General features: G+C 47.4%; 1 protein-coding gene across 4 annotated transcripts in view; it reads left to right on the forward strand.

Annotated features, from left to right (window-relative positions):
- Nucleotides 1-8726, forward strand: part of EFR3B (EFR3 homolog B) — a 361584-nt gene extending 352858 nt beyond the window's left edge. For all 4 annotated transcript variants that reach the window (XM_088447581.1, XM_088447583.1, XM_088447582.1 and 1 more), the window contains one exon: nucleotides 522-8726. In XM_088447581.1, coding sequence (XP_088303707.1) covers nucleotides 522-627 — 106 coding nt within the window. In that variant the 3' untranslated portion in view covers nucleotides 628-8726. The remainder of the gene's footprint in view (nucleotides 1-521) is intronic.
- The last annotated feature ends 5194 nt before the right edge of the window (nucleotides 8727-13920 follow it).

Here is a 13920-nt window from a genome sequence, read left to right on the forward strand (position 1 = left end):
AAGAAGGACGTGTGATGCTCTGGGCAGTGTTCTGCTGGGACACCACAAGTCCTGACATTCATGTAGATATTACTTTGACACGTGCCACCTATCTAACCATTAGTGCACCCCTTCATGGCAGAGGTATACCTGATAGCACTGGCCTCTTTCAGCAGAATAATGCGCCCGGCTGCCATACTGGAAACATTGCTCAGGAATGGTCTGAGGAACATGACATAGAGATCAAGGTGATGACTTGGCCTCCAACTTCCCTAGATCTCTATCTGATGGAGCATCTGTGGGATGTGCTGGGAAAGCTGAGCCATGGAGGCCCCACCTCGCACCTCACGGGATCTGCTGCTAATGTCTTGGTGCCAGATACCACAGGACACCTTCAGAGGTCTTGTGTGAGCAGGCACCGACGGGTCAGACATGTTTAGGCAGTACAAGAGGGACCTACCCAATGTTCGGCAGGTAGTTTTAATGTTATGGCTGATGGGTGTGTAAAGTCTTCTTTAATATGTCCTCTTGCTGTTTTACAGTCCACCCCCTAGTCCATCTGGCACTATCACCGCAGCGTATGGCCAGCCGCAGAAGCACTCCATCCCTGTGTACGAGATGAAGTTTCCTGATCTGTGTGTCTACTGATGGGAGACCAAACCCTGGCTAAGCACAGCTACATCCTATCCCTCTCATTAGCACGTTCCTCTCTGCCCTGAGAGACCTGCAGTACTGAGACTCTGCACCGGGGGCAGGCTACCCTCCCTCTTCTCTTCCAGCAGCACCTTGTGCCAGGTCATTGTTTATGATGCCCAGACCTTGTTCTGTTTGCACTAAAACCTATGGATGTCCTCGCCATGCATTATGCTGCATTGTTCTTGTGAGCAGGATTGTACAGCCAGAAAGATATATATATATTTAATAATAGAGTGCTCCTTTAAATCTGCACTGTATATTTTGTGTTCCTATGAATTGGTGCCAGGCTTCCCATGGGCCCTTTACATCAATAGATAACACAGAGTAAAACCTAGATTTATATAAGACGCCAAATACGCAGCATCTGTATATAGCGCATACATCATATATCTCTGGAAGACAGGGACGTGTGTGACCGGGGCAGTGACAGGATGTGTGGGGAATGGAGGCAGCAGGAAGCCACAGACTGAGAGTTATATAGTGGGAGGAGCAGGGTCCCCAGTAGCACAGAGTATATCAGGAGATGAGTGATGTGTTAGTGAGGACAGGGCTGCATGTGACAGGGGCAGTGACATGATGTGAGGAGGGGAATGGAGGCAGCAGGAAGCCACAGACTGATAGTTATATAGTGGGAGGAGCAGGTCCCCAGCAGTACAGAGTATATCAGGAGATGATTGATGTGTCAGTGAGGACAGGGCTGCATGTGACAGGGACATGATGTGAGGAGGGGAATGGAGGCAGCAGGAAGTCACAGACTGAGAGTTATATAGTGGGAGGAGCAAGGTCACCAGCAGCACAGAGTATATCAGGAGATGAGTGATGTGTTAGTGAGGACAGGGCTGCATGTGACAGGGGCAGTGACATGATGTGAGGAGGGGAATGGAGGCAGCAGGAAGCTACAGACTGAACGTCTATAGTAGATGGAGCTGGGTCCCCAGCAGCACAGAGTATATCAGGAGATGAGTGATGTGTCAGTGAGGACAGTGGTGCATGTGACATGATGTGAGGAGGGGGATGGAGTTTGCAGGAAGCCACAGACCGAGTATTATACAGTGGAAGGAGCCGGGTCCCCAGCAGCACAGAGTATATCCGGAGATGAGGGATGTGTGAGGACAGGGCTGCATGTGACAGGGGTAGTGACATGAGGTGAGGAGGGGAATGGAGGCAGTAGGAAGCCACAGACTGATAGTTATGTAGTGGGAGGAATAGGATCACCCAGCAGCACAGAGTATATCAGGAGATGAGTGATGTGTTAGTGAGCACAGGGCTGCATGTTACAGGGGCAGTGACATGATGTGATGAGGGGAATGGAGGCAGTAGGAAGCCACAGACTGATAGTTATGTAGTGGGAGGAATAGGATCACCCAGCAGCACAGAGTATATCAGGAGATGAGTGACGTGTTAGTAAGGACAGGGCTGCATGTGACAGGGGCAGTGACATGATGTGAGGAGGGGGATGGAGGCAGCAGGAAGCTACAGACTGAACGTTTATAGTAGATGGAGTAGTGTCCCCAGCAGCACAGAGTATATCAGGAGATGAGTGATGTGTCAGTGAGGACAGGGATGCATGTGACAGGGGCAGTGACATGATGTGAGGGGAATGGAGGCAGCAGGAAGCCACAGACTGAGAGTTATATAGAGGAAGGAGCAGGGTCCCCAGCAGCACAGAGTATATCAGGAGATGAGTGATGTGTTAGTGAGGACAGGGCTGCATGTGACAGGGGCAGTGACATAATGTGAGGAGGGGAATGGAGGCGGCAGGAAGCCACAGACTGAGAGTTATATAGAGGAAGGAGCAGGGTCCCCAGCAGCACAGAGTATATCAGGAGATTAGTGAGGTGTCAGTGAGGGAGGACAGGGCTGCATGTGACAGGGGCAGTGACATTATGTGAGGAGGGGAATGGAGGCGAAGGGAAGCCACAGACTGAGAGTTATATAGAGGAAGGAGCAGGGTCCCCAGCAGCACAGAGTATATCAGGAGATTAGTGAGGTGTCAGTGAGGACAGGGATGTGTGTGACACGGGCAGTGACATGATGTGAGGAGGGGAATGAGGCAGCAGGAAGCCACAGTCTGAGAGTTATATAGAGGAAGGAGCAGGGTCCCCAGCAGCACAGAGTATATCAGGAGATGAGTGATGTGTTAATGAGGACAGGGCTGCATGTGACAGGGGCAGTGACATGATGTGAGGAGGGGAATGGAGGCGACAGGAAGCCACAGACTGAGAGTTATATAGAGGAAGGAGCAGGGTCCCCAGCAGCACAGAGTATATCAGGAGATTAGTGAGGTGTCAGTGAGGACAGGGATGTGTGTGACACGGGCAGTGACATGATGTGAGGAGGGGAATGAGGCAGCAGGAAGCCACAGTCTGAGAGTTATATAGAGGAAGGAGCAGGGTCCCCAGCAGCACAGAGTATATCAGGAGATGAGTGATGTGTTAATGAGGACAGGGCTGCATGTGACAGGGGCAGTGACATGATGTGAGGAGGGGAATGGAGGCGACAGGAAGCCACAGACTGAGAGTTATATAGAGGAAGGAGCAGGGTCCCCAGCAGCACAGAGTATATCAGGAGATTAGTGAGGTGTCAGTGAGGACAGGGATGTGTGTGACACGGGCAGTGACATGATGTGAGGAGGGGAATGAGGCAGCAGGAAGCCACAGTCTGAGAGTTATATAGAGGAAGGAGCAGGGTCCCCAGCAGCACAGAGTATATCAGGAGATGAGTGATGTGTTAATGAGGACAGGGCTGCATGTGACAGGGGTAGTGACAGGATGTGAGGAGGAAAATGGTGGTAGCAGGAAGCCACAGACTGAGAGTTATATAGTAGGAGGAGCAGGGTCCCCAGCAGCACAGAGTATATCAGGAGATGAGTGATGTGTCAGTGAGGACAGGGCTGCATGTGACAGGGGTAGTGACAGGATGTGAGGAGGGGAATGGAGGCAGCAGGAAGCCACAGGCTGAGTGACATGAGGTGAGGAGGGGAATGGAGGCAGTAGGAAGCCACAGACTGATAGTTATGTAGTGGGAGGAATAGGATCACCCAGCAGCACAGAGTATATCAGGAGATGAGTGATGTGTTAGTGAGCACAGGGCTGCATGTTACAGGGGCAGTGACATGATGTGATGAGGGGAATGGAGCCAGTAGGAAGCCACAGACTGATAGTTATGTAGTGGGAGGAATAGGATCACCCAGCAGCACAGAGTATATCAGGAGATGAGTGACGTGTTAGTAAGGACAGGGCTGCATGTGACAGGGGCAGTGACATGATGTGAGGAGGGGGATGGAGGCAGCAGGAAGCTACAGACTGAACGTTTATAGTAGATGGAGTAGTGTCCCCAGCAGCACAGAGTATATCAGGAGATGAGTGATGTGTCAGTGAGGACAGGGATGCATGTGACAGGGGCAGTGACATGATGTGAGGGGAATGGAGGCAGCAGGAAGCCACAGACTGAGAGTTATATAGAGGAAGGAGCAGGGTCCCCAGCAGCACAGAGTATATCAGGAGATGAGTGATGTGTTAGTGAGGACAGGGCTGCATGTGACAGGGGCAGTGACATAATGTGAGGAGGGGAATGGAGGCGGCAGGAAGCCACAGACTGAGAGTTATATAGAGGAAGGAGCAGGGTCCCCAGCAGCACAGAGTATATCAGGAGATTAGTGAGGTGTCAGTGAGGGAGGACAGGGCTGCATGTGACAGGGGCAGTGACATTATGTGAGGAGGGGAATGGAGGCGAAGGGAAGCCACAGACTGAGAGTTATATAGAGGAAGGAGCAGGGTCCCCAGCAGCACAGAGTATATCAGGAGATTAGTGAGGTGTCAGTGAGGACAGGGATGTGTGTGACACGGGCAGTGACATGATGTGAGGAGGGGAATGAGGCAGCAGGAAGCCACAGACTGAGAGTTATATAGAGGAAGGAGCAGGGTCCCCAGCAGCACAGAGTATATCAGGAGATGAGTGATGTGTTAATGAGGACAGGGCTGCATGTGACAGGGGCAGTGACATGATGTGAGGAGGGGAATGGAGGCGACAGGAAGCCACAGACTGAGAGTTATATAGAGGAAGGAGCAGGGTCCCCAGCAGCACAGAGTATATCAGGAGATTAGTGAGGTGTCAGTGAGGACAGGGATGTGTGTGACACGGGCAGTGACATGATGTGAGGAGGGGAATGAGGCAGCAGGAAGCCACAGTCTGAGAGTTATATAGAGGAAGGAGCAGGGTCCCCAGCAGCACAGAGTATATCAGGAGATGAGTGATGTGTTAATGAGGACAGGGCTGCATGTGACAGGGGCAGTGACATGATGTGAGGAGGGGAATGGAGGCGACAGGAAGCCACAGACTGAGAGTTATATAGAGGAAGGAGCAGGGTCCCCAGCAGCACAGAGTATATCAGGAGATTAGTGAGGTGTCTGTGAGGACAGGGATGTGTGTGACACGGGCAGTGACATGATGTGAGGAGGGGAATGAGGCAGCAGGAAGCCACAGTCTGAGAGTTATATAGAGGAAGGAGCAGGGTCCCCAGCAGCACAGAGTATATCAGGAGATGAGTGATGTGTTAATGAGGACAGGGCTGCATGTGACAGGGGTAGTGACAGGATGTGAGGAGGAAAATGGTGGTAGCAGGAAGCCACAGACTGAGAGTTATATAGTAGGAGGAGCAGGGTCCCCAGCAGCACAGAGTATATCAGGAGATGAGTGATGTGTCAGTGAGGACAGGGCTGCATGTGACAGGATGTGAGGAGGGGAATGGAGGCAGCAGGAAGCCACAGGCTGAGTGTTATATAGTGAAAGGAGCAGGGTCCCCAGCAGCACAGAATAGTGATGTGAGGCTCCTGTGATGTGATGTTATATCTCTCTATGAGTAACACACTCCTAATTGTTTGGGATTAATGCTGAAATCGCACAGTTATGGTGTTTGATGATGAAGTAACATACAGGGTACTGATAGGTAAGGATTAATGACTGTGAAGACTGTAGTAAAGGGAAGGCATTGTTGTATGTAGTTTGCAGTGAATGTGTAATGAAGATATTCCATACATGGTAAGGAATTAATGACTGGATTGATTTACTCAATAGAAAAGATTCTATGGGAAAACATTTCTTTATTGTTTAATAATCATATGAAGCCTCCATAAAACTCGACAAGAGGGACAGTTACAGAAACGTTAGTAAACTGTGTCACACTCATCCCATACACAAATCTATACACTCATTATGTTTAATAACCATCACAGATTGTGTACCATTAATAACTGGTAAGTTTATCAGTAAGAAACCAGCAATATGGTGCATTTCAGCCAGATAAATACAGTCTTTAATTTATATTCTCTGCCTCAGTTTTCCTAAGTATAGGTCCAGCCCTGGTTATTGGTAAATTCTTCTTCTTGAAGCCCCAGCAAGAATGCAGTAAGTTATAATGATGAGCTGTGACATCATCACCTGTGTATTATTTACGTCTGTCTCTTTAAAAAGTGACCTCTGACTTTCTTATAATGTACAAGCACCAAATAAAGTGGCTAAATGTAGACATAGAAGACCTTGATATATAAAACAATGCACCACTTATATCATATTGGTATTACAGGTTATTAAGCATCAATTCCTTATACACAGTACATTTTTTTTCCTTTTTAATGCCTTTAAATTGAATCCTGATAATGTCACAACTGACCATGTAAATGAGATAATGGCGGTGATGCAGAATTTTTGCCAAAATGGACATAAATGAAAAATAAAACGATGTAAAAATAGTGTATTTCCCCACGTAAGGAAAGCCTGTAGTTCTGCACAAACCTACACCGTTACTGTACTTGGCCTACGCTATAACCAGCTGCAGGCGGGAGCAAGTGGCAAGCGTGTCTGTATAGACGCACAAGTGTGGAAAATGCCAATCCTTGTACTAATCTTTGTGCCATTGTAATAAGTCTTTACCTCGTAAGGTGCGTATCCACTAGCAGATAGGGGAACGACAGTACGATAATAACATTGTAATCGTACAGTCGCTCCTCTTCCCCTGCAGCGCCTACACTGAGCGAGATGTCATTCAGTGCAGGCACCCTCCCTCATCCCTGTCCTTATTGGCAGATTGACCGGCATGTTCAGGCGATGATTGATCGGACCCTCCTAAGCTACATCACACCACAGCTGTATTGCATTGACTGGCTTTATCCTTTACGAAGCAACATTTTAAAAGGCAGCGCGGCCTTAGTGTACTGATTCCGCAGCCACTGAGATTCACTGAATCCTGAAAGTGTTTTGCTCAAATTTTTGTTCTTCCATTGTTCAGAGAAAACACCATTAGCCGGAGGTGTGAGGAACATTCCGGGCCTGGAGGTCAAGAGCTCCTCGTGTTTACTGTACAGTAGATCCTTTGTTAATAATCCCTGTACTCATTTGCTGGGCAGGATTTAGTGGCTGACCCTGGGATTATGCCCCCAAACATTATATATTTATTTTTTTTAAACAATCTTTTTATTGAGACATCATAGAACAAATATTAACAAATATAATAATACAAAATATATATAGCAAATACAATAGGCGACAATAGAGTCTGAATAAATGTAGTCACATTAGAGGATCACACATGGACCAGAATAGATAATATTGTTAGTGTGAGAATAACTCACGTGACATACACATTGTAACATACAGACTGTCAACATATGAATAAAATAAATAAAACAAAACACAAAAGGAAAAGAGCAAAAACAATTAACAATAACAGGAAGCAAATGCAGCCGCGATTCCAAAACACTATAATAGGAGCCTTGGGGATAAATCTATTGAATTCCTTATCGATTAAATTAAGGAATTAGGTGGGTATTGTGTCACTAACCTGGTAAGATATCACGTGGTATTAGTAAAGCTATAATGGATCTGTTTGCTAGTTGTGCTAATTCTCCTACTTGCCATAGTCATTCGTATGTTGGAATCAAATATACCTAAGACTGCCCATTGCGGGGTAAAAGGCACAAAATGTACAAGTTTCGCTTCTACATAGCAGCGAATGAGGTGCCAAAAATATTGGATTATGGGGCATGCCCAAAGGCAGTGATATGTGTCAGCCCCCCTCCTGATGACATTTTGGACAAGCATGACTCTCCGAGGTTCCCATTGGGAAACGACGGAGTGGGGATAGATAGGTGTTATGATATCCCAAACATTAATTTAAAATGTTGTGATAGAGGGTAAACTGTTCATTCTTTCCCTTGAAATTCAGAAACTGCAATGTTTGCCCATAAAATAGGTCAGACGTTAATTGCTGCATGTTACCATATTACTGTGAATGTCTGTCCCAGACCCAGGTCCATAGTGACAGCCCTGATATCAGCCTGAATTTGTCTGTACACATTTCATGATTGGTAATACACTGAATTTCTCTGTCTGCAGTATACTCCGCACAGTAACACTCATTGCGGCAGCTGTTACTGTTACAGTATATATTAAGCATGTATGTAAGTGAGTATATCAGAGTAACTCATATTATATACTGTAGCTGCCTGATGAGTTTTTGGAAGCGCACATGATCTGTTTCGATATATAAGCTGTCAAGAGCATATCCAAAGTCAGGTGACTTAAAGAGACAGCCAACCAGCTGCAGCTATCCCTTCATTCCAGGTATAGCCTCCACTGACAACTGTTTCCGTGATGTGGTTGTCAGCCCCGTCCTCTTCTGTTAATAGCAAGGAATGTGGGTGTGTCATGCAGGAAGTTGTCAGCTGGCTAGATATCACCTCTCCGCCTGTTAGAATAGATGTACAGTATTCACTAAGTGTTGCTACAACACATCACACAAAATAAAAATGTGCCCGCTGTGTGGTACAGATAACGCACATTGTACACAACGCTCCATCCCGCCATGTGCTGCCCCCTCATCTTACCAATGTGTCATTCCTTGTAACGTAACTGTAGATGACGTTTAATGTACATTGTTTATAATTCTCATTGCCATTTCCTCTGTCACAGAAGTACAGACTGACTGATGTATATAGCACATGACTGTACGTTACCTGTATGTAGTGATGAATAAACTTTGTGTCGGCCTCCTGGAGGAAGTCTGGCCGTGTGCTGTGTAATGTTTTATCCCACCGTTTATCATCCAACTTATTTCACTGTTTCCAGTTGTCCGCGGAAGTATAAAGCTACAGCAATAATGTTCCCTCTACATGTTACTGCACAGAAGACGCTAATAAAATATCACCTTACAGTCTGGCCATACAGGAGGAAAAAAAATAGCTTTATCACAAAAACCACACACAGTACTGCCTACCAATAACCTACAGTACCCAGTGTACAGCCCGCCTACCGATACCCTGCAGTACCCAGTGTACAGTACTGCCTACCGATACCCTGCAGTACCCAGTGTACAGTACTGCCTACCAATACCCTGCAGTACCCAGTGTACAGTTCTGCCTACCAATAACCTACAGTACCCAGTGTACAGTACTGCCTACCGATACCCTGCAGTACCCAGTGTACAGTACTGCCTACCAATAACCTACAGTACCCAGTGTACAGCCCACCTACCGATACCCTGCAGTACCCAGTGTACAGTACTGCCTACCGATACCCTGCAGTACCCAGTGTACAGTACTGCCTACCAATACCCTGCAGTACCCAGTGTACAGTACTGCCTACCAATAACCTACAGTACCCAGTGTACAGCACTGCCTACCAATAACCTACAGTACCCAGTGTACAGTACTGCCTACCAATAACCTACAGTACCCAGTGTACAGTACTGCCTACCAATAACCTACAGTACCCAGTGTACAGTACTGCCTACCGATACCCTGCAGTACCCAGTGTACATCACTGCCTACCAATAACTTACAGTACCCAGTGTACTGCCTACCAATACCCTGCAATACCCAGTGTACAGTACTGCCTACCAATACCCTACAGTACCCAGTGTACTGCCTACCAATACCCTGCAATACCCAGTGTACAGTACTGCCTACCAATAACCTACAGTACCCAGTGTACAGTACTGCCTACCGATACCCTGCAGTACCCAGTGTACATCACTGCCTACCAATAACTTACAGTACCCAGTGTACAGTACTGACTACCAAAAACCTACAGTACCCAGTGTACAGCACTGCCTACCAATACCCTGCAGTACCCAGTGTACAGTACTGCCTACCAATACCCTGCAGTACCCAGTGTACAGCACTGCCTACCAATAACCTACAGTACCCAGTGTACAGTACTGCCTACCAATACCCTACAGTACCCAGTGTACTGCCTACCAATACCCTGCAATACCCAGTGTACAGTACTGCCTACCAATACCCTGCAGTACCCAGTGTACAGTACTGCCTACCAATAACCTACAGTACCCAGTGTACAGCACTGCCTACCAATACCCTGCAGTACCCAGTGTACATTACTGCCTACCAATAACCTACAGTACCCAGTGTACAGTACTGCCTACCAATAACCTTCAGTACCCAGTGTACAGCACTGCCTACCAATACCCTGCAGTACCCCGTGTACATTACTGCCTACCAATAACCTACAGTACCCAGTGTACAGTACTGCCTGCCAATACCCTGCAGTACCCAGTGTACAGCACTGCCTGCCAATACCCTGCAGTACCCAGTGTACAGTACTGCCTGCCAATACCCTGCAGTACCCAGTGTACAGTACTGCCTGCCAATACCCTGCAGTACCCAGTGTACAGCACTGCCTGCCAATACCCTGCAGTACCCAGTGTACAGTACTGCCTGCCAATACCCTGCAGTACCCAGTGTACAGTACTGCCTGCCAATATCCTGCAGTACGCAGTGTACAGCACTGCCTGCCAATACCCTGCAGTACCCAGTGTACAGCACTGCCTACCAATACCCTGCAGTACCCAGTGTACAGCACTGCCTACCAATACCCTGCAGTACCCAGTGTACAGCACTGCCTGCCAATACCCTGCAGTACCCAGTGTACAGTACTGCCTGCCAATACCCTGCAGTACCCAGTGTACAGCACTGCCTGCCAATACCCTGCAGTACCCAGTGTACAGTACTGCCTGCCAATATCCTGCAGTACCCAGTGTACAGCACTGCCTACCAATACCCTGCAGTACCCAGTGTACAGCACTGCCTACCAATACCCTGCAGTACCCAGTGTACAGTACTGCCTACCAATAACCTACAGCACCCAGTGTACAGTTCTGCCTACCAATAACCTACAGTACCCAGTGTATAGTACTGCCTACCAATAACCTACAGTACCCAGTGTACAGTACTGCCTGCCAATACCCTGCAGTACCCAGTGTACAGCACTGCCTACCAATACCCTGCAGTAGCCAGTGTACAGCACTGCCTGCCAATATCCTGCAGTACCCAGTGTACAACACTGCCTGCCAATACCCTGCAGTACCCAGTGTACAGCACTGCCTGCCAATACCCTGCAGTACCCAGTGTACAGCACTGCCTGCCAATACCCTGCAGTACCCAGTGTACAGCACTGCCTGCCAATACCCTGCAGTACCCAGTGTACAGCACTGCCTACCAATACCCTGCAGTACCCAGTGTACAGCACTGCCTGCCAATACCCTGCAGTACCCAGTGTACAGCACTGCCTGCCAATATCCTGGAGTACCCAGTGTACAGTACTGCCTGCCAATACCCTGCAGTACCCAGTGTACAGCACTGCCTACCAATACCCTGCAGTACCCAGTGTACAGTACTGCCTGCCAATACCCTGCAGTACCCAGTGTACAGCACTGCCTACCAATACCCTGCAGTATCCAGTGTACAGCACTGCCTGCCAATATCCTGCAGTACCCAGTGTACAGCACTGCCTACCAATACCCTGCAGTACCCAGTGTACAGTACTGTCTACCAATACCCTGCAGTAGTGGCCACTGCTACGCTCTGCATTATATGTCTGTCACAGCAACGCTCTATTATCTGGCTGCACTGTGATGCTCTCTGCATTATATGTCTGTCACAGTGAAGCTCTCTGTATTGTGGTGGGCACTGCGATGCATCCAGTATGTGATCCTATGACTGGAGCTAGCAGCCAGCAATCGTGCACAAAGTCCCTAATGTGCTGTTTTGGGGAAAGCATATTGTTGCTCCTGGGCCCACCGCTCACAAGTTCTGTCACTGGTGTCAGCAGAATGTGAACTGGATGTTAGTCCACACAGATGTCCTTAACCAGTTTTAATGGTTTATATGGTAACAGCAGTGTACACAGGGTTAACAGCGGTGTAGCAATAGGCACACGGTTAACAGCCATAAACAGATAATACTAATGTGTACTAATGTTTTTGGGTATGTTGAAGTTATTTGGGGATGGTGTAATGTTATGTGTGTGTTTGGGGGTGTAGTAATGCTTTGTGGAGGAAGGAGAGGTATTAATGTATAACATGTACATACAGAGCACATGGTTTTAGTTTTATAAATACAGTGCATCCGGAAAGTATTCACAACGCTTCACTTTTTCCACATTTTGTTATGTTACAGCCTTATTCCAAAATGTAATACATTCATTTTTCTCCTCAAAATTCTACACACAATACCCCATAATGACAACGTGTAAAAAGTGTTTTTGAGATTTTTGCAAATTTATTTAAAAAAAAAAACAACTAAGATATCACATGTACATAAGGATTCTCAGCCTTTGCTCAATACTTTGTTGATGCACCTTTGGCAGCAATTACAGCCTCAAGTCTTTTTGAATATGATGCCACAAGCTTGGCACACCTATCTTTGGGCAGTTTCACCCATTGCAAGGTCAAAACACTATATATACTAATATGTACAGTACCCAATCAAGGGATGCAAATGAGAGAGACCAGCGCTCCAATCCAATGCAATAAATATAGATGCAGTAATAATAAATCCAATACATATCAACAGACGTTTAGCCATGCGCTTAGTAGGATTACATCATGGGAGTTTGCGTATAATGCTCACTAGCACGACAGTGACATCATCTCGCTGGCACGCCGCTTGCCGGGAGGAGACGGGTAAGAACGCAATCCTCTCCAACATATCCTGTACCTCCGTTCTCTCGCTATACACCTCTGCAATATAGGACTAGAGCACCTTGATGAATGCACAGGTGTCATCTTCATATCAAGTTGAACCCTAAACCACCTTACTCCCCTCACAATCAAATGAACCTTACTTGGTTTAGCCTTACATATAACGGTGTGGGGACATTGGGACTGTCTTTATGACAGGTGACAATTTTGTCTGGGTGAAGCATTTTCTTTTACTTGTCAGATGTGTCAGATGAACGATTGAACGATTTGATGAACAATTTGAACTATGAACGATTTTTGACTGCATTAAAATGAATGGAATCGTCCAAGTCTAACTGTAAACACATCAGATGTCAGATATCGTTATCTGACCATCGGGAACGCGCATCGTTCATCATTCAGACATGTCAGATTTTCCTACAGATATGAACGATTCAACGATTTTTTTAAATCGTTATCGTTCAGATCTGAAGAATAATCTGACCGTGTGTATGCACCATATGTCAGAGAGCTCCCGGAAATACCCTTCTCTGCTGAAGCAAAACGCTATAATCGGTTCCAATTAACAATATGAGTCAAGATTATATCTCTTTTTCGTCTCGGATCAGGAGCAGAACAAGAAATCCCAGTGCCCCTACTCCATACTGTGCTAGGATCGCCTGTGCAAACTGCTGCTCCTCCACACTGGGCAGCTGAGACGTTGGGCAGTACATCTGGTGGGCCCTGGCATTATTGGGCATGGCCATGTGTGGGGGCATGGACAAATCACATCGGGAGCCTGCTGCTGATGCTTTTCAGCAGTGGCTGTGCCATCTTAGGGGCGTGCGTGGTTATGTTTTCCTTGTACTTCCAGGTTCCCAGAAATGCCCGTGCCCAGGTAACATGTAACCCCCCTTGGCATCACTGCCTCCCCATACAGTATTACACCATCTGTTCTGTAAGCCCTTGAGTAACAGCGGAAATATTGGCACACTTGCACTAATAGGGGAAGGTTGCAGGTTTACAAGGGCCTTTATCCAACAGATCAGCCATTAAGGACGGAATTCAATTCTTTTCATCCCCTATCGCGCCCGACTGAGCTATTCTATTCTTGCTCCTGTCGGGCGCGATCAGCTGCCAAGCGCTACATTTCAGCTCGCAGCCCCTGGGGGATGAGAGCTGAAATGTGCGAAAAGTTACATGTTTGGGCGCCCAAACATCACTTTTCGCGATCGCGCCCAGCACTTTGGTCGGGGTTAGCCGTTTTACGC

This window comes from Taudactylus pleione, unplaced genomic scaffold (assembly GCF_031769625.1).
Source record: "Taudactylus pleione unplaced genomic scaffold, aTauple2 ptg000434l, whole genome shotgun sequence".
Classification (NCBI taxonomy): Eukaryota; Metazoa; Chordata; class Amphibia; order Anura; family Myobatrachidae; genus Taudactylus; species Taudactylus pleione.